We start from the raw sequence: 20,457 nt of genomic DNA, 5'->3' as shown, positions 1-20,457 counted from the left end.
AGGGGAAACATAGCAAGAGATGAGGCTAAAAAGGTGAGCAGGTCTCAAATCAGGGGCGTCTGGGCATCCACAGTCTATCTACCTACCAAACTTATCCTCCTGCCCATCCACTTTCCCACTCCTCTGTCTGTCCATGCATCCAGCCATCCCTTCCTCCCTCCCTCCATCATTTCTGCAATTTGGAAGGCAGAGAGAGAGAGGGAGACAGAAAGAGAATGGAGAGTTGACTGGGGACATTTCCTCCTTGCTGGTAATTTCTTATGATATGTTGGGGCGCTGGGGGAACATTAGGACTTCTGAAGTTACCTGAGTAACTGGGATCACTTCCTCCTCTCTCTACTCACTCTACTACCCACAGGTCACAGGTCCTGAGAGATTGTGAAAAGAGGGCATCGCAGGGGTCAGGGAAAATGTCAAGGTTAAAAGATCCTTCCAGGCCTTGCGATTTTAGCCCCCAGCCCTGCCTCTATGTCTCCTTAGGAAGACAGAATTGTGCTGTCAAAGAGGCATCACAATGCCCCTGCCATGCAAATTCTCCCCACCCCAGCACTCCCAGTACTTCCCAAGAGTCCCTGGGAGACCCCGGAGCCCCTGACCACCAGAAATTCCATCTCACCGACAAGAGAGGCCCTGGTCAAGGATGTCCCAGGTGGGATGACATCACAGGGTTGCATCAGGACAGTCCAAGGCCATAAGAAGCCTGATGGGCAGGAAAGCGTATGAAGACCCAAGCCTGGCCCACCTGTGTGGCTGGGAGCTGAGGGCCTCTTATAAAAAGCTTGGTTGCCAGCCCACCTCAACCCAACTCTTATTCCCCTACGGTGGAGCCCCTGCTGTCTCCCCAGGGGAGGGGGCAGGAAGGCGGCCACCATCTACCCCCTGGTGTTCCTCTGCCCCTTCACTTCCCCAGACACTTCCTGGATGGTCAGTGCGCATTTCCCCTTCTAGGCAAACTTGGTGACAAGTAGCAATGATAGCTAAAGTTTACTGAATGCTCAAGGGGTCTAGGCTCTTTATCCAGTATATCTCATTAAATCTTCATGGTGACCCTGTGAGGTAGATACTGTAGTTGTGCCCACTTTAGAGGTGGGAAAACTGAGATACAGAATATTTTAAATTCTTGAAAGATTGGCCACCTAGTGCGAGTGGCAGAGCTTGAATTTGAACTCCACGCCACAATGCTACACAGCCTCACAAACAAGGAAGCTAAGGCCCTCGCTTGGCCTCCTCATCTGCTCCCTTCCCAGCCCCTCTGCCCACTGCCGGCCAACCAGCTCTCACCAAGGTTCTGCTGAGCGTGTTTGAAACCTACGGGGGTAACTGCTGGATGAGGCTGATGATAATTACTATTTGCATTTTGCTCGCACAGTTCCCACACTCACTGCCCCCCCATGGCATGCTGGTGAAGGAGACAGCCTCATTATCCTCATCTTGCCAACATGGCAACCAAAGCTCAATTTGGTTCTGAGCTTTGCCCAAGGCTGCCTGACCTGTAAGGCCAGTGAGGCCCTGAGCTCAGACCTTCACACTCCAAAGCCCAGGCACATTCCACAGGGCCAGGTGCCCTGGGAGGCCTCATCCGCTGCCTCACCCAGTGCCATTTGCATTTCAAGAGGGCACAAGGCCTTCTCCCCAAGAGTGAGGTGCTAATGGTGGAATGTCAGGCTCTGGGTAGGCTAGAGGATGTACCTGTGGGCCTGAGATATTTGTGAGAGGCCAGTGTCTTCCCAGACCTGCGGAAAAACCCTATATGAGGTCTTCTGGCTCTACTTAGAAAGCCTCACTCTTGAGTCACCCTCTTCCCCATTGTAGATCTTGGTAGAAGGGACAGACGCATAGATTTGTGTACCTAAAATGCCTTGGGAGGGTCTGGCTGCAGAGCCGGGCTCATTAAGGGAGAGGTCTCTTCTTTTGGCTCTGCTGGAAATGCAGATAAAAATAGGGTAGTGGGAGGGTACCTGGGTGGCTCAGTGGCTGAGCATCTGCCTTTGGCTCAGGGTATGATCCTGGGGTCCTGGGATTGAGTCTCACCTCAGGCTCTCTGCAGGGAGCCTGCTTCTCCCTCTGTGTCTCTGCCTCTCTCTGTGTGTCTCTCATGAGTAAATAAATAAAATCTTTTAAGAAAAAGGGTAGTGGGATTTGGAAAGGAGGGAAGGGGCAGGTTAGACCCTTTACCTGCCCTTTAGACTTCGTCGCTCCCTGGAATGGGAGGCTTAAGTGCACACTGCGGGAAGCAGGTAGGAGTTAGAGGTGTTCCTCAAAGCTCTAAAGCAGGCTCCTCAGCCTGGGCACCGATAACATTGTGTGCTGATAATTCCTTACTGGACGGCTGTCCTGGCACCATAGGATGGATATTTATTTATTTACTTATCTATTTATCTATTTTTAAAGATTTTTATTTATTTATTCATGACAGACACAGAGAGAGAGAGAGAGGTAGAGACACAGGCAGAGGGAGAAGCAGGCTCCATGCAAGGAGCCCGATGTGGGACTCGATCCTGGGTCTCCAGGATCACGCCCTGGGCCGAAGGCAGGCACTAAATAGCTGAGCCACCCAGGCGTCCCACCATACGATATTTAGCGGCATCCCTGGCCTCTACCCACCGGATGCCAGTAGCATCCCCACTGTGACAATCAGAAGTGTCTCCTGGCATTGCCAAATGTTTTCCTGGAGAGAAAAACACCCCAGGTTGTGAACTACTTCTCTAAAGTCACACAAGTGCACCCTCCACAGCCCCCACACCTCCCGTGCTCTTGACAGGAGAACCCGAGAGGGGAGGAGATGGTTCAATGAAACCAGAGGTTAACTTGGAAAGTATGCATTCAGGCCCCACCCTCCCCCTAGAGCTGGCCCTGCTGGGCCCTGGGCTGGCATGGGGTGTTCTCAGCCCTCTGATGTTAGTCACCTGGAGCCCAGCTGGGCCCTCAGAAAGGGCAGGGCAAGACTGGACTGCCTGGGCTTCCTCTTCCTCCTCCCTTCCTCCTCCCAGGTATCTTATTCCTCCTCCCGGGACTGTCCCTCTGCCCCAGTTTCTTTTTTTTTTTTTTTTTTTTTAATTTTTATTTATTTATGATAGTCAGAGAGAGAGAGAGAGAGAGAGAGAGAGAGAGAGGCCGAGACACAGGCAGAGGGAGAGGGAGAAGCAGGCTCCATGCACCGGGAGCCCGATGGGGGATTCGATCCCGGGTCTCCAGGATCGTGCCCTGGGCCAAAGGCAGGCGCCAAACCGCTGCACCACCCAGGGATCCCTCTGCCCCAGTTTCTATGAGGGCCTCATCCCTGAATGTGCTGAAGGCACTGGGTGCCCCCCTCCCCAGGACCCCAGATGTTGCAGTAGCAGCCACTGAGGCATAGCTGACAGGTGGACCCAAGACAAGAGGGTCCTGGACACCAGCCTCAGAGCCTGAGAAGCAGAGTCCAAATGGCCAAGGCTGAAGGGAGGAGGCCCTGCGGGTCCTCACCTCCACAGCCATGGGCTGGGCCCTTCTGTAGTGTCAAAAGGACCAGAGCCCCACATTCTCAGAAACCTACTTAATATACTAAACGTCCTGCAATGTCCAGAACTGCCCCACAACAAAGAATTATCAGCACACAGCATCCGTGGTGCTGGGGGCAGGAAGCCCTGCTCTACAGGGCTTCCTATTTCTATTAGTCTTACTTGCACGCCCAGGGCCTGGCATGTAAGAAGGATAGTTTTGAATGAATGAATGAACGAAGCAAATAATGTCATATCCCCAGCTCTGCCAAGAGATGGTCATGCCAAAATCCAGCATTCAAAACCCCACAGTGTCCCTGCCAAACTGGGAGGCCTGGCTGCCTTTCCCTTCAGCTGCTGCCCTGCTGCCCAGTGCCACGAGGAAACGAGGGCAGAGATGAATTGGATGAATTGGCAGCCCCACCCCCACTCCCAGTGCAGTGGCCATGGTCTGCATCATGGGGGAGAGGGTGTGGGCCTTAGGGTCAGCCAGCCCTGGGTTCAGTCCCAGCCTGGTTCTTTACCAGCCACCTGGCCCTAAACATGTGACTAACCCCCTTACTACAGTTTTCTCAACTATAACTAGGACTAGTAATACTATCTTCCTTAAAGGGTAAGGTGAGGATTAGAGGAGATAATCTCCATAAAGAGTTTGATGTGCTCACAGCAGGTGGTGAAGAACCCCTGCTGATAACGCTGTCAGAGCTCATTTCCGATGTTACCCCTCAGTGTGTAAACTGCACCCCACCCCCAGCACCACTGAGCCCCAGAGAGTCTGGGAAGGCTGCTGAACACTTGTTCGCCCCTTTCTCCAGCTGGGCTGTGGGCCAGCATGGGGGTCAGCCCCAGGGACAGAGATGAACAGGGTGAGGTCCTGAACATGGGGAGCAGTTGACAGGCCATTGGAACATTGATGTGAGCCTGGAAGGACCAGGATTCGGGGTTGGGTGAGGCAAGCATAGAGCCCAGGGCAGCAAGATGTAAAGAAGCATTCAGGGGGCCCCGGCTCCTCCTTACAATGCTCACTTGCCTCCCCCTTGTCCCTGCCTGGCAAAGGACCGCACAGCCCGAGAGGAGGGCCTGAAGGCAGAGAGGAGGGTGAGACGGGGCAGGGGCTGCAGTACCAGAGGCTTCCTGGAGGAGATGTCCAGAGGGTTGCTGGCTTGGAAGGATAGGAAGAATTTTGAAAGGCACAGCAGACACACGCGTTCCTGGGTAGGAATCAGAGCCTGCTTGGGAGGAAAGCCCTGGGCAGGTTTGAGTTGGGCAAGTAGTTTGAAATCAAATGCAAAGGAGTATGCATTATCTCTTGAGTGCCAGGGATTTCCTCTGTAAGATGGCAGGGGTTTCAACTTGCAGTAACTCTGTAGCTAGGGCTCCCTCCCATTTCCCTGCCGGGGCAGGGGCAGGGTTGGAGGGCCATGAGGCTGGAGAGTGGGAATGGGTTCCCCTCACAGCAGTAGCCTGGAGGAGCAGGAGAGGGCCAGCCCGACACCCAGGCATCTCATCCTTTGAGTTGTACCGTCATGTCTGTGAAGAATCCTAGTAAGATGGGCATCCAATACCTGGGAGATGGTGTGGGGGGAATCAAGGGTGAACCAAACAATTCGATCATGGGGCAGTCTTGAGAGTGGCAACAGAGGAGTAAATAAATGTCACTAAATGTGGCCAGTGGGGCACTGGGGGCGTCTTCGGGGAGTAGACCTCTGTGCCTAAACAACCGAGAGCGGTGATTGTGAAGAGCTGGCATTGTCACTCTGTAACAATGAGAGGTGTTCTAAAATGGAATGGACTGGCTGGTTGGAAGGGCAACTGCCCCTTAGTAGATTCCAGTTCAATTGGACCAACATTTATTGAGTGCTCACTAAATGCCTTGTTCTGGAGTAAAACAAGGAACAGGACTTTGGAGGCCATCATGTCAAGGGTAAGGGTGAGAATGCACTGCCCTTAAGGAGCTTAAGGCCGAAAGGGGAAAGAGACTCTCCCTGATGGATGAGGGGGGAGCAGTGGGGGAGGGCTTGCTGGGCTGGGGGAACCGCCTGAGCAAAGGCCCCGAGTTCTGGAAGGACAAGCTGCCACCAGGGGTGATAGGCAGGCCATCTAGCAAGTGCACAGGGTGACGGGAGCCCTGTCCCTAAAGCTCTTGCCTTCCAGGCCAGGGGTCCTAGAGATTTCTGTTCTAGGTAGCAGAGAGCCAAAGATGCTTTGAGGAGAAGAGCTATGTGGTCTGGCCATTGGTGTGCAGAGGCCCAGGCTGGAGAGACCCTGCAGGAGACAGAATGGAGGCCTGGCGGGAGCCAGGGCCAGTTGGGAGCCCCGTGGAGGACACTGACAGACAGCTGGACACGGGGCAGAGGGGAGAGGGGTGAGGGGTTGAGGATGAGCCTGGCTCCCAGCCTCTGAGAAGCAGGCAGAGGTCTGCACCAGAGGGGGTAGGTCAGGGGGCCCTGAGGGTCACCCTGCTCCTGGAGGTGTCTGGCCACCAGAGCTGTCTCGGGGGTGGCTCTGGAAGCTTCTGACCAGTGGCACCTGCCCCCTCACTCCCACCCTTGGCCTTAGCAGTGCAAGCCCCAGAGTCTGATGCCTCAGCTCTCTCCTTCTCCCCGCCCCCCAGGACTCAAAGAAACCCTCAGGACCCAGCCGGGAGCCCAAGACACTGTCAAGCAAAAAGGAGAAGTCTCCACGGCCTCCCCTGTCCGGGTCGTGGAAACAGGACCGCGAGCAGACCCTGGCGGCAGCCTATGTGCCCGTGGTGGTAGACCCGAGGGGACAGAGCCTGGAGAAGCTCAGGTTCGGCTTCTACACCTCCCAGTACTCCAACTCCCTGAACCCCTTCTACACCTTGCAGAAGCCCACCTGCGGCTACCTGTACCGGAGGGACACTGACCACACCCGCAAGTGCTTTGACGTGCCTCCTGCCAACCTGGTCTTGTGGCGTACCTAGGCCTCTGCCAGTCAGAAGGCCCCCCACCAGCTACACCCTGACCCCCCCCTCCGCAACCCTGGGTCCCGGGGAGAACGGCGGCTTGCTCCCGGGGGAGCAAGGGCTAAGACAGCTGTGCCCGGGCTAAGACAGCTGTGCCGTGCCCACTGTCATCAAAGGCAAAGGGAGGTCTCTGTTCTCGGCAGCAATTAAAGTTTGTCCTTCCTTTCCCTGGCATTTGAATGGGTGGCTGTGGGTGGGTAAACTGAGGCCACAGGGGGGCGTTTTATGGTAGGTTAAGTCCAGAGATGCCCGAAGACTGGGAAATGAAGCGATAGTTTATGAAACAATGAGACAGAGGAAGCTCTCAAAGGAGCAAGAGGTGTCCTGACAGGGTTGCCAACGTGGGCCTCCACCGACAGTCTTTTATTTAGAACTGACAGGGAACTGTGGCCTTATCATTCCTGGGATGTCTTGGTTTGAATAAGGACTGGTGATAACATCTTTTTTTTTTTTTTTAAGATTTTATTTATTCATGAGAGACCACAGAGAGAGGCAGAGACACAGGCAGAAGGAGAAGCAGGCTCCCTGCAGGGAGCCCGATGTGGGACTTGATCCCAGGACCCCGGGATCACACCCTGAGCCAAAGGCAGACGCTCAGCCAGTGAGTCACTCAGGCGTCCCTGGTGATAATATCTTTAATGGCTTCCTTCTTTTAGGGTCTGGTTATTCTCTCTGGTCACAGGTGACTGTCACAAAAAAAGACCCCCCCACACACATCTAGGGCAGTATGGTCTGCTTTGTTCCCTTATCTGTGGTTTCCTGACACCTCATCATTTTGGGGATTTCTGTGAGGCTGATCCCGCAGGCCCCTACCTACCTGTCCCTACCCAGCCCCACCAGTCCCTTACTCAAAAAGACTTGATTCTGGGTCCCCTCTCCCCAAGAGAGGCCTCAACACCCCTCCAGAGCCTGAGTCCCGAGCAAAGCTGGTGCTGGCCACACCCTCCCCGTAAGCCAAGGTTGGCAACCCCTCCAAAGTCAAGAGAGAGGGAAGTCACCTGAATGCGATTCCACATTGGTGCAGCTACCGGCCCCCATCCCCCCCCTGCCCCCCGCAGCCCTCATTTTACGTCAAACTGCCTCTTCTGACTTGGAGTTCGTTGGTGGGCCGGTGGATTTCCCATCTTGTCTTCTCTCCTCTGGTCCAGAAGAGCCATGAAGGCAGAGGGCCCCTGACGCGGTGCCGGGTGGCCTGAGTGAGTCCCTGGCCACTGCCACCTAGAGGCAGATCCAGCGGTGTGCTGGAGCCAGCTCCGATGGGCCTGAGGGGGAGGACTGGGGGCATCTCTCAACTCCACAGCCAGTAACTTCATGTTGGTGACCTCTGAAGCCAGCAGCAGAGGCCTGCAAACTGGGGTTTCTTTTTTTCTAGACAGCCTGTCGTTAACTCTTTGCCAGCACACCACTGGGTGAATCCATTTCTAGGAGTCCCAGCTCATTTTAGGTGGGGAGATGCATTCAATGGAGCATCCTTTTGGAGCATAAGAGTTTGGGGCTGGGATGGGATGGAGGGACAGGATTCTGGAGATCCAGACATGCATCAAGGCACTAGCCAGGCCTCCCTGGATGCCATTCTCTGAAAAGAAGATGGTGAGTAGGGAAGAAGGATGTGAGCCCCCTTAGAGGTCCCTCACAGTAGAGAGTCCAGGATTTTCTGTTTGTTGTTGGTAGGCACATTCTCTCTCTCAAAAGTCAGAGGCTTTCCTCAAGTGCCTGGCAATCCTTGGCGGGAAGCGGGCCACTTGGCTTCTGTACCAGTCTCTCCTGCCCAGTTATTGGTATTTGCGGAGCGGCAGGGGAAGGAGCCTGGGGTCTCTTCGTATGCAGACTTGCCCTTAACTCCCAGCTTCTAGAGCGACCCTTCTCTCTTCTCAGCCTCTCCAGTCCAAAGCTCCAGAATGATCTCCAGCCAGGGGCAAGAGATGGATACCCAGAGATGTCCATCCTGCTGCCTTACAGAAGGCATCTGGGGAACCCTTTGCTCCTTCCACACGCTTTCCACTTGTCCTCCTATTTCTGCTCCACTCCGTCCTGCACCCCAGCTTCCAGGGCACCTCTGCACCCACTCTGAGCCTGCAGAGCTCTGTGCCAGGTGTAGGTGCTGTGTCCCTACCAACCTCCACATCATCCTGTTCTCTGAAAGTTTGGGTTTGGACTTCCTGAGCGCTGAGATCCATCTGCCTTCTGTTGTCCAACATTTTATTAGAACCTCTCACCTGCTGTCTTCTCTCCCTTTGTCTCTGTGGGTTGGTAGGTTTAAACATTTTATTGCCATTTTAGTTGATTTTGAAAAGCAGAGAAATATTCAAGTTTTTGGTCTCGGTGTAATTAAAAGTTATATATCCACTCAACCACCCAGGAGACCCTTGCTGAGTCTCCGAAGGTGGAGTCTTTAGGTTGCAAAGATGAATTGGAACCATCTCTGCCCTCCCCACCGGAGAACCTGCTGGGGTGTGATGGGGGCCCAGCATTTTCACTCCAGCAGGGATGCCTTCTCCTCTCCACTGGGAGTGGTCTCCCCCTTGAGGTTCACCTTGGTAGTGCAGGCTTGATGGAAGCTTCCAGGGACCTTTCAAAGAAGCTGGCCCAGGTCCCCATTGGCGTGGGTGGGATAGTTTTAGAAGGCAAAGACCGGGTGCTCAGAGCTCTGCTCTGTTTCTGTGGAGGTGGAGAGTGGGGGACAGGATCAGTCAGGCCCTCCCATCTCTTCTCAGCCCGGCTTCCACCTCCGCACACCTGCCCCCCACACTCCCTCTCCTTGGCACCATTCGGCCAGGTGTATCCTCTCACCTGCTATGGCACCTGTCCCAGGAGGGATTCCTGTAGACAAAGCAGCCTGGGGAAGCTACCAGGCCTCTCTACTGTGTCCACTGCATAAGCTGTCCACCCTGCCCCTCTGTACCTCTCTTGTGTGTCCCCCTCTTCTTGCAGGCCTCGGTATGGATCCCAACCCTCCTGACTTGGTAACCGTGTCTGGGAGAATGGAGAGTGGGATAGAGAGAGGCCACAGGAGAGGGAAAAGCTGGGCTCTGGGATTGGGAAGCTGGTGGACTTCTTTCCTACCTTGGGACAGAGAAAAGGGATGAGGAGCTCCCCATCCAAAGGTTTTGAGACCCCTGTCACTGGAATTGTTTCTGCAGAAGGGCCACAGGGAAGACGTTGGAGTAGGAGCCCTAGGGCTTTCCCCCCACCCCCACCTGGGCCTTCCTCAGAGATTTAAGGGTTTAGGTTAAAAGCATGGTGGTGAGATGGAAAACTTTGGTACCACCACTTCGAATTTCTGTGAACATCAATGATTTTTCTTTCTTCCTTTTTCTTTCTTCTTTCTTTCTTTCTTTCTTTCTTTCTTTCCTTCTTTCTTTCTTTTTCTATTTATTTATTTATTTATTTATTTGTTTGTTTATTTATTTATTTATTCATGAGAGACACAGAGAGAGAGGCAGAGACACAGGCAGCTCCCTGCTGGGAGCCTGATGCAGGACTCGACCCCAGGACCCTGGGATCACGCCCTGAGCTGAAGGCAGATGCACAACCTCTGAGCCACCCAGACATCACTCAGGATGATTTTTCTGTCCCCTGTTCCTCTTGTGTCATGTGGAAATAATCCCACCTCACAGGGCCATTGTAAGCCTATTCCAAAAGCTTAGCTCGGCACCCTGGACACAGGGGCCGTTGGTTGGTAGCTCCATCCTACTTCAGCCTTTAATTCTTCCTTCCATCGTGAGTGCACACATTCACTCACTCAGTGTTTTCCTGAGCTCGAGCCCCTGTCAGGTGTTACCCTCCAAAGGTAACTGAGGAGTGTTGCCTGAGGGGAGTGTTTGCAGAGAAGTGAGCATAGCTCAGGGACTGGTGACCTGCTCGGGGAGTGGCCACAGGTGGAAGCCCTTCTGACTCCTGAGCCTGAGTGGTAGAGAGAGGCAGCTCTATCCCAGGAGCCCAGAGAGGGAGCTTTCGTAGGAGCTGTGGTTGAAGGTAGAAGAAAACAACCAGGGCCCAAACTAGGACCCAGTAGGGAGGGCGGGGAACAAATACCCAGCCTTTTCTCTCCTACTGGTCTCCTTCCACGGCTTCCCAGTGGATGAATTCCCAGAGGGCAGAGGAGCCCCAGTGATCCCCATCCACAGGGGTCAGCCCCCTGGGGCTCAGGGCACGCAGCCTGGACCCGGAGTTCCTGAAGACAGGCTGACAATATTTTTTTGTATTTTATTTTTTAAAAGATTTTATATATAAAAAAAAAGATTTTATATCTTTATTCATGAGAGACACAGAAAAAGAGGCAGAGACATAGGCAGAGGGAGAAGCAGGCTCCTTGCAGGGAGCCTGATGCGGGACTCGATCCCAGGACCCCAGGATCACGACCTGAAGGCAGATGCTCAACCGCTGAGCCCCCCAGGCATCCCAACAGGCTGACAATGAACAGCTGCTTATAATTCGAGAAATAAATGAGCACCATGTATGTTATTGTAGAAGTATGAATGTTGTCACAGATGTGACGGTGACTTCTGTGACTTCCACCTCCTGCTGTTCCTACCTTTGCACAGTCCTCCTCCTCTGAGTGTGGGGGACACCCGTGACTCACTGCTAACCCACAGAACGTGGCAAATGTAATGGGTTGGTGTTGCCTTGCTTAGTTATGTTATATAAGCTTCCATTGTAGCAGACTGGAGAGAGATTCTTCCTGCTGGCTCAATGAAATAAGTGGCCACATTGAAGAGTCCATGTAGCAAGGAACTTTGGACTGCTTCTAGAAACTGCAGACAGCCTCTAGGACCTGAGAGTGGCCTCTAGACTGTATCCAGCAAGAAGCCAGGGCCCTCTGTCCTATTGCCAGGAAATGAATTCAGCCAATAACCTGAATGATATGGAATTGGATTCTTCCCCAGTCAAGCCTCCGGATGCCAACACGGTCCAAATGACATCACAGCCCCTTGAGACCTGGGGCAGAGGACCCAGTGAAGCTATGCTCAGACTCCTGGCCCCCAGTGACCACGGGATAATAAATGTGTAGAGTTGGAAGCTACTGACCTTGTGGTAATGTTCAAGCAGCATAGAAAGCTCATATAACACATAAGCAAACTGTCAGTGCACTGAGGTCAGAAAACTGAATTCTGGAAGGCCTCACAGAGGGGGGCATGTTTGTGCTCTGGAGGGAGGGTGGGGAGGATGTAAATAGGGAGTGATGGAAAGATGAGCTGTTCCCTCATCCTTGAGGCCTTCAGTCCAAACCCCGAACCCGAGAGGACTCCATGGACAAAGACGCCAGCCTGGGCCCCAGGTCCACTGCCTCCAGCCCCATATCCAAGACACATCCCAGACAGCTTGATGGAAGCGGGCAGGCCCCAGTAGCGCCTCTGCCCAGTGCGCCCTGCATTCATCACTTTAGGCAGAGGAGAGGCAAAGCCGTCCTGTTTGGTTTCTTTTTCAAAAATAGCTATCCTCTGTTTTTGTGAGCAACATGCATTTACTAGAAACCATTTAAAAAATACAGATAATTCTTAAAAAGCAAAGATTAAAATTTCACTGGTGATGTCATGACCCAGAGATGAGCCCTGTTAACATTTTGACTGCTTCCTTCTAGTTACAGGTATCATGAACACAACAGTGCTGTGTGATAGGGACAACCCTCATCACAGATGGGCCCCTAAGATTGGCCTGGGAACTTTCTGGGAGAAGCAGTAGCAGCTTACCATGCACCTGCATGCTGTCACCCTCACACACACACACACACACACACACACACACACACGTCCCCTAGGCCACTAGGCACGCATTCATTGTCCCCTATCCCCATGCCCCTGGGAGGCGGTGATATCAAGTGTGGAATCAAATGGAAGGTTGAATTCAGGCCTTTCAGGATGAGAAAGATTCAGTCCCTAGGAATGTAAGAGTGTAGTCAGAAGAGGACCAGTGAGTGTGTGTACATGGCCATGTGTACTTGTACAGTGTTAGGTAGGAGGACTTTCCCCCTGGCTGCTCAGGACTCTGTCTCGGAAGCCCACAAACTCTGCATCACTCAGGTGCTCTCATATATTAACTATCCGTGGTGTGACTGGAACCCCTTAGTTGTGATGGCCAAGTGCAGTGCACAGCCTCGACAACTGTACACAGCAGCCCTGTCAGGAGCCCACAGTAGGGCCAGCTGTTGAAGAGGCACCAGCTCTATCTCCTATGTACCTCAATTCCACGTCGGAGGACAGGGACCAAAAACACTGAGAATGCAATCAAAAACAGGAGAAGGGAATGGAGGTAACAGGATCAGAAAAACCACTGCCTGGTAAGAAGGGATAAGGAGATTGCAAAATGGGTAAGAAAATCCTCTCACCTATCAGCTCAAGGCTGTAATCCTGGGCCTCTGCTTCCCTAAGCTTTGTTCTATTTTCACTCCTCTTTCCTAGGAGCGGTTCCCATTGGCTGCAAGGGTTTAGTGGGGACTTAACACTGGTTCTCTGGCATCTCCTGGTTTGCACGTCCCCCCATCACCTTTGTCCCTCTGCTCACCTCCTCCCGGCATTTCCTTGCGCTGCTTGATCCATCAGACCTTCTTTGCTCAGCTCTGGAGGACTCTGGCCTGTGAGTGAGGAGGACCCAGCGCTAGAAGGCCCAGAGCCCCGTGTGCAGCGGCGGCGAGCACAGGACCCGTCCACCTCGGGCCCCAGCCACCCGCAGGCCCAGGAGATGGGCAATGTAATGGACGGCAAGTCGGTGGAGGAGCTGAGCAGCACCGAGTGCCACCAGTGGTACAAGAAGTTCATGACCGAGTGCCCCTCCGGCCAGCTCACCCTCTACGAGTTCCGCCAGTTTTTCGGCCTCAAGAACCTGAGCCCGTCTACCAGCCAGTATGTGGAGCAGATGTTCGAGACCTTTGACTTCAACAAAGTGAGCAGAGGCCTGGGTGGAGGGGGGCGCTGGAGGGCCCCCCTGGGAGGCACGGCCCGTGCAGGCTGCGGGGAGCAGGTGCCAGGACGTGGTGTCTGCCGGAGGAGGGAGCATGCCTCTGTGTAGCTGGGGCTACGTTAGGGAGTCAATTGACCTAATATTCACTGAGCACCTACTGTGAGTCAGGCACTAGGGGTTCAGAGGTGAACCAGACCCCCTCTGTGCCCTCACTTGCCAGCGGAAGACAGAGCGGTCCGCAGGTTAGTGTACCCAGGAGCCCAGTCTAACGGCTTCCCCTGCCTCTTGCACACACACGTCTTGGTTTACTCCAGAACAAGGGCAAACACTTACGAGACAGTCACCGAGCACCCTACTAAGTGCCAGGTGCTGCACCTGGTGCTTTTGTTCAGACCCTTAGATGCTCACAGGGTGGAGGAGGAGAAGGAGGAGTGGAGTGGAGAGAGCAGGGTGAGAAGCCTCCATTTCCTGGTGGCCTGGCACAGGCAGGCCCTTCTTATGTGGCTCGTCCCTGATGCTCTGTGGTCACTTCTGATGCTCTGGTGACAGGCAAGGCTGCCTGGTCGCTGGGACGTCCAGGTTCCTCCCAACTCCAAAGTGTCCAGTGACCTCAGCTCACCTTCTCTCAAGTGGGTCTGAAGGTCTGCACGGTGGTCAAGTTGTACTCCCTGTGCGATCACCGGGACACTGGGTGAGGACCTCCTGGTTAGCTAGAGGCTGCACAAGGGGCTGGGCACAGTGAGTTTTCATCAGCTGGGTGGCCTTATGCCCAGCATCTCCCCCATCCTCAGCTCAGTACCCACATCTGCCATGGATGTTGAGAGCATGAGTTAAGATGTGTGTTGGTTTCAAGAGCAAATTTTCCATTTATTTGGAGCAATTGAGTCAAGATGCAGTGGTAGAAGGACCCAAGTCTCCGAACCAGTCTCCCCACCCCGCTGGGCACCCCCCCACCCCCCGCTGGCGCTCACTTGAAGCACAGGATGTGACAGTGCTCTACCGTGAGTCCACCTCCAGCCAGGGAGAGGTTGCCCAGAGCCTTCCCGGCCCCCCTTGCTGCCCAGAAGTCCAAACACCACTGTGCCCAGGGCTTCTAAGGATAGCTGGGGCTCAGAGGCTATTTAAAACTCACTAATATTTAGGGTCAAGGGCCAAAGCAGATTATGGGCTTTGGGTCCCAAGCTCAAGGGCAGCATCCTGGTGCCCACTGGCTTTCCTGGAGGAGCTGTGGGGGAACAGAATACTGGAGCCTGTGGCATGGAGACCAGAAGGGATGGTTATCTCTCTGCTGGAGCCCCCAGTGCTCCAGAAGAAGGAATAACTCCTGAACAAAAGGAGGAAAGTCAATGGTTGAGCCTCAACATCTTACACCCCACCACAGCGAAATATCTCAGCTTCCAATCTGCTAGGGAAACCTTTGGGATCAAGACACATCTCCAGAAGGACCCCCTACAGTCACATGTCTGACACCAGGGAGGGACAACCCACCAACCCTGCATTTGCAAGCACCACCTCCACTGTCCCAAACCTGACCTCTTTGATTACACCACACACGCCTTCACCTTAGGGCCTTTGTCACACCCGGGATCCTCTTCCTCCAGAATTCTGCTTGGCTCACACCTTCCCCTGCTATAAGTCTCCATCCCACTGACACCTGCCCAGATGTCCTGGTTGAAACCCTGTTTAACTGGGGCTAGCCCCTGCCCCTGCACTTCTGGTCCCATCATCCCACTCCAGAGCAGGTCTCATCTTCTAAGACATGATACCATATAACACTTTGACACTATTTGTTTTCTGTCTCCCTTGCTGGAATGTGAGCTCCACAAGGGCAGAGATTTTTTCATCTGTCCAGTTCAGTCCTGTATCTTCAGCACCTAGAACAGTGCCTGGACCATCGTAGGTGGTGCTTAACAAGTATTTGTTATATGAGTGAATGAACATGTGAGAAATCATGAGTTCTATGGGCGTAATATGTGTTTTATAATACACATTAATTTAAATACATTACTGGGAACCCTGGGTGGCTCAGCAGTTGAGTGTCTGTCTTCAGCTCAGGTCATCATCCCGGGATCCTGGATCAAGTCCCACATGGGATCCCTGCAGGAAACCTGCTTTTCCATCTGCCTATGTGTCTACCTCTCTCTGTGTCTCTCATTTTTATTAAAAAATAAAATATTTAAAAATTTTATTTATTTATTTTTCTAAAGATTTTATTTATTTATTCATGAGAGACAGAGAGAGAGAGAGAGGCAGAGACACAGGCAGAGGGAGAAGCAGGCTCCATGCAGGGAGCCTGACATGGGACTCGATCCTGGGTCTCTAGGATCACACCCTGGGCTGCAGGCGGCACTAAACCGCTACACCACCAGGGCTGCCCAATTTTTTAAAAATTTAAATACATCACTACTAAAATGAAGAGCATCTTTGTGACCTTTCAAGGGCCTCATCTATACCAATGGTATAAATCACACTTGGGACAATGTTGCCTTCTACCCATTGTCCTGAGCACAGAGCAGTGGAGCACATGGGCTAAGACACGGGACATCCAAATGGGAAGTTTTTTTTTTTTTTAAGATTTTATTGATTTATTCATGAGAGACACCGGGAGAGAGGCAGAGACACAGGCAGAGGGAGAAGCGGGCTCCATGCAGGGAGCCCGATGCGGAACTCGATCCCAGGACCCCGGGATCATGCCCTGAGCCGAAGGCAGATGCTCAACCACTGAGCCCCCCAGGTGCCCTCCGAATGGGTAGTGAAACAGGGCTGTGCAAATGATGGCCTGTGGGCCTGTTTTTACAAATGACGTTTCATTAGAACAAACCCCACCCCCGTGTTTACACATCGCCCAAACTGAAATATTTGCTGTGTGGCCCTTTGCAGAAAAAGTCTGCAACCCATGAGTGAGCAGGCAAGTAGGATCCTAGGGGACTGTGCTGGACGGGCAGGGCTGGGGATGCAGCAGCGTGAGCGCTGAGTGTGGCGGGGAGGGGGCCTGGGGGAGGAGGGGGGTAAGCATGTGCTTTGCTTGCTTCAAAGTTTTGCCTGGGCTTGGCCATGCCTGGCACTCGCACAGGTGCACACAAATTGATGTAAATCTTCACTTCTACGTCTGAGCGCCAGGTAGGATTTAGGAGACCTGGTTTCTAGCCAAGGCTTGCTCGTTTGTTGGTTGTGGGATCTAAGTCCTCTCAACTTCAGCTTTCCTCTGAAAATGGGGACAAAAATCCCACCTCCCAGGGGGTGTGATTAAATGAGGAAAGCATATCATTACTGAATCTAACCCGTCCCACAGTCTTGAAAAGTGGGCACTGTCATTCCCCACTGTCCAGCTGAGGAACCAAGACCCAGAGATACCCGTGACTTGCCCAAGGTCACACCTCTCCTAGGACGTCAATTAGCTCTTCCTGGTGCGAGAGCCCCCTACTTTTCCATTGCCCCTTTTTAGCCTTTTTTTTTTCAAATTATAAAAGTAATTTTGAAAAAAAAAAAGTAATTTTGTACAGCTCGCTGTAAACATTTCCCACAATAGACAAAGTGAAAAGCACAAGTGTCCTTGCCCCGTGTCCTTGCCCCATGTCCTCTTGCCCAGGGAAAACCTCCTTGATTGTTTCTCTTGCTTCTCTGAGCATTGTGGCATGGGGGGGCCTTGCTCTATTCTGAGGACAACCCGGGCCTGGGTTGGGCAAGGATGGAATGAGCTAAGGCGTACGTGAAAGCCTATGAACACAGGGAAGCACCACGCGAATGTTCACTATGATCATGACACCCACTGTGGGGCTGCGGCTCATCAAGGCCTCACCTGAGGCCCAGGGCTGGGACAGCCCAATCTCAGAGGCCATCCTTCCCAGCCTCTGACACATCTTTAATAACCGAGCTCCAGCCCCTGCTTGCATATTTTCAGTGGCAGGGAGCTCATTACTACATAAGGCTGGCAAATTCCCTGTCAGAGGTCTTTTTTCTGACCCCAGATGTGCCTCTGGGTAACTTCCTGGTCCCAGGACCAGGGTCATGAGTAAGTGGAGGAACAGGAGCCAGACTCCAAGTTCACACACTCTGAGTCCAGTGCTCCTTACCTTAGCCTCTCTGCACAACACAGGCTTCCCTCCATGCTTCCCTCCGCTTGGGGGCCAGATGAGCAGAGGCAGGCCTCTGTTCTCGGTTTCCCTGACCCCACTGGTGGGGCTGGCAGGGGTGAACAGGGGGTCAGCCTGTGACATTTGGGGGACCCCAGAGAAATACCCCACAGGCAGGTCCGGTGCTACTCTCTCCCATGGTCAACCCCTTTCCCAGGAAGCCTTCCCAAGCCTCTTCTCTGGCCTTTGCCCCGGCAGAGTTGTCTGTTCTTGGTCTGTGACTCCATCCTGTCCTGTCTAGGTGTGTTGTCGTTGCATTACACTGTGATGGCACAGTGGTCTCATTATAAAAATGAGCACAGGAAGTGTAGTCACAGTAATAGCTAACATTTCCTGAGGGCTGGCTGTATGCAAGGCAATGTTGAGTGCTTTATATCCAGAAACTCACTTAATGGGGCGTCTGCGTGGCTCAGTGGCTGAGCTGCTGCCTTCGGCCCAGGTCGTGATCCTGAGATCCTGGGATCCTGAGATCCCAGGTTGGGGTCCTGGGATCGAATTCCACCTTGGGCTCCCTGCATGGTGCCTGCTTCTCCCTCATCTGTGTCTCTACCTCTCTGTCTCTCTCATGAATAAATAAAATCTTAAAAAAAAAAAAAAGAAATTCACTTAATCCCACCACAATCCCACAGAGGTAGGTACTATCATAACTAGTATAGATGAGGAGATTGAGACATTGAGTCCTTCACCCCAGACCCCACAGCTCTGAGAGGGTGAAGGCAGGATTCAAACCTGTGCCCCAACACCGCATTCCCACCAGGACCGGGTCCATACCCTACTGAAATCTGAAGCCACTATCAGGGCGCGTAGCAGTTGTTCAGCAGAGTTGGAAGAAAGGGAGGAAGGAGAAGGATGCTCCCTACCTCCCCATCTACCTCCTGCCCTCTCCCCAGCTGGGAAAAGCATGCCTTTCCCCGGCAGTGGGGTTTCAGTTCCTCTTCCCCCACCTGCACACCTTTTCGCAACAGGAAGGGCTCCAGTTTGAGAATCACCTGGGAGCAGCCAGTGACCGCAGGCACCAAAATACCAGTGAAGGGAGAGCACCACCTTTCAGCCTGGGCGGGGGGTGGTTTACCAGCGCTACCTGGGGCCTCTGGGGCGGCCGGGCGGGGTGCCCGGGTGGGACACAATGCTGGGGTGCTGGGGGAAGGTGGGGCGGCTCCGGGCAGGAAGGCTCAGCCTGTGGCGCGGCCTCTGGGAGCGGCTCACAGCGGCCGCGCCTCTCGCCCAGGACGGCTACATCGACTTCATGGAGTACGTGGCGGCGCTCAGCCTGGTCCTCAAGGGGAAGGTGGAACAGAAGCTGCGCTGGTACTTCAAGCTCTACGACGTCGATGGCAACGGATGCATCGACCGCGATGAGCTGCTCACCATCATCCGGGTAACTGCAGGTGCAGAGGGCCGACAGCGCGAGGGCGAGGGCGAGGGCGAGGGCGAGGGCGAGGGCGGGCGGGTGGGCAGGGTGGGTCTTCAGCAGGCGAACTGCGATCTCAGGAGGGGACAGGATTGGGACCCAGGGTGAGTCCAGGGCAGGGATGGGGGGAGGCAGCTGCAAGACCTGGGCCTCCTGCCATCCTGTCTTGGGGGCTTTTTCTTTTTCTTTTCTTTCTTCTTTTTATTTATTTTTTATTTTTTTAAGATTTTATTCATTCATTCATTCACATCCCGTCTCTGGGCCTCTGTTTTTTCTTTTTCTTTTCTTTTTTTTTTTTTTAAGATTTTATTCATTCATTCATTCGTTCGTTCATTCGTTCATGAAAGACACACAGAGAGAGGCAGAGACACAGGCAGAGAGAGAAGCAGGCTCCCTGCAGGGAGGCTGATGCGGGACTCCATCCCAGGACCCCAGGGTCACGACCCCAGCCCAAGGCAGCCGCTCAACCACTGAGCCACCTGGGCGCCCCAGGCCTGTTTTCTCACCTGTACGGACACAAGCCCTTGCACCCCAGCACGGTCTCCAGTGCCCACTCGGTGGCTCAGGCACCAGCTAGGAAGGCTCCTCTTACTTCTTCTCCCCAGGCCATCCGAGCCATTAACCCCTGCAGCGACTCAACCATGAGTGCCGAAGAGTTCACCAATACCGTGTTCTCCAAGATCGATGTCAACGGGGATGGTGAGGAGGCAGAGATGGGGGCCGCCAGGGGCGGGGCAGGAGGGGAGGAGGAGGCACAAAGGGGCTCTGCCCCCGGCCCCAGGAGTTGGATTTTAGGGACCCCCAGACCAGACTTTGGTCCCTGGCTCCTTTGCCTGCTACCCGCTCAGTCTTGGCTCTGAGCCCCCCATGTAAGACTCCAGCTCGCCCCCCCCTCCACGATCCCACCAAGGAGATGGGAGGGAACACCCTCCCTGCCCTGACTCCCTTTTCTCTCTGTCCCAGGGGAACTCTCCCTGGAGGAGTTCATTGAGGGCGTCCAGAAGGACCAGATGCTCCTGGACACGCTGACACGGAGCCTGGACCTCACCCGCATCGTGAGAAGGCTCCAGAACGGGGAGCAAGAGGAGGAGGGGGCGGAAGGGGCAGGTGGTGGAGGCACTGAGGCAGCTGGCTGAGCCCACTGCCAGTGTCCTTCTGTACTGGGGAGGGGATGTGTGTTGGTGCCTGGGGTCGTCATTGTAATACTAGATCCAGTCTACTGAACTGAAAGGCACAGTTGCCTCTTTGGGGTGCACGGCCGGGGCAGAAGGGCAGGGGTGGGAGTCCAGAAGGATGGTTCCTGAACCCTGTGCTTGACTCAGCTGGTGGTGACTGCTCCCTGCTGGGGACCCCCAGAGCCCTTCCCCGGCTTCTCCCAGCTTTCCGTACTGAGCTTCTCCAGTCCCACTCTTTCTTGGGCCAGGGGGCTCTGTCACAGAACTGGGCTTTCATGGACTCTGACGGAATCCTATAGATCAGGGGGCTGCAGCTTCCATCTGGGCGTTTTGATCACACACTCAACCTGCACCCAGCACCCTGGAGCCTACTTCTGTG

General features: G+C 53.8%; 2 protein-coding genes across 5 annotated transcripts in view; both read left to right on the top strand.

Moving 5' to 3' along the window:
• The window catches only part of GUCA1ANB (GUCA1A neighbor), a 16,506-nt gene extending 9,877 nt beyond the window's left edge, over positions 1 to 6,629 (top strand). Inside the window, exon 3 of the mRNA XM_041748059.1 lies at positions 6,091 to 6,629. Within this exon, the coding sequence (XP_041603993.1) occupies positions 6,091 to 6,420 (330 nt within the window). The 3' untranslated portion in view covers positions 6,421 to 6,629. The remainder of the gene's footprint in view (positions 1 to 6,090) is intronic.
• LOC121485219 (guanylyl cyclase-activating protein 1) lies at positions 6,135 to 20,457 on the top strand. 4 transcript variants are annotated; one of them, XM_041745337.1, is made up of 5 exons: positions 6,135 to 6,266; positions 12,861 to 13,341; positions 18,721 to 18,870; positions 19,509 to 19,602; positions 19,867 to 20,457. In XM_041745337.1, exons 2-5 carry the CDS (start codon positions 13,141 to 13,143, stop codon positions 20,037 to 20,039), a joined length of 618 nt encoding a protein of 205 aa, XP_041601271.1. In that variant the 5' UTR covers positions 6,135 to 6,266; positions 12,861 to 13,140; the 3' UTR covers positions 20,040 to 20,457. The 4 variants fall into 4 exon arrangements, with proteins under 4 accessions (XP_041601271.1, XP_041601280.1, XP_041601289.1 ...); XM_041745346.1 differs by lacking the exon at positions 6,135 to 6,266 and adding an exon at positions 6,504 to 6,613; XM_041745355.1 differs by lacking the exon at positions 6,135 to 6,266 and adding an exon at positions 7,006 to 7,063.

The sequence above is a fragment of the Vulpes lagopus genome, chromosome 1, assembly GCF_018345385.1.
Source record: "Vulpes lagopus strain Blue_001 chromosome 1, ASM1834538v1, whole genome shotgun sequence".
In the NCBI taxonomy this organism is placed as follows: domain Eukaryota; kingdom Metazoa; phylum Chordata; class Mammalia; order Carnivora; family Canidae; genus Vulpes; species Vulpes lagopus.
The sequence above is the reverse complement of the archived record's forward strand: the minus strand, read 5'-3'. Positions and strand labels throughout refer to the sequence as shown.

Coding starts and splice junctions, on each gene's coding strand:
- LOC121485219 (XM_041745337.1), top strand. CDS start 13,141: ATGGGCAATGTAATGGACGGCAAGTCGGTGGAGGAGCTGAGCAGCACC. Junction 13,342..18,720: donor AGACCTTTGACTTCAACAAA/GTGAGCAGAGGC, acceptor CCTCTCGCCCAG/GACGGCTACATCGACTTCAT. Junction 19,603..19,866: donor GATCGATGTCAACGGGGATG/GTGAGGAGGCAG, acceptor TCTCTGTCCCAG/GGGAACTCTCCCTGGAGGAG.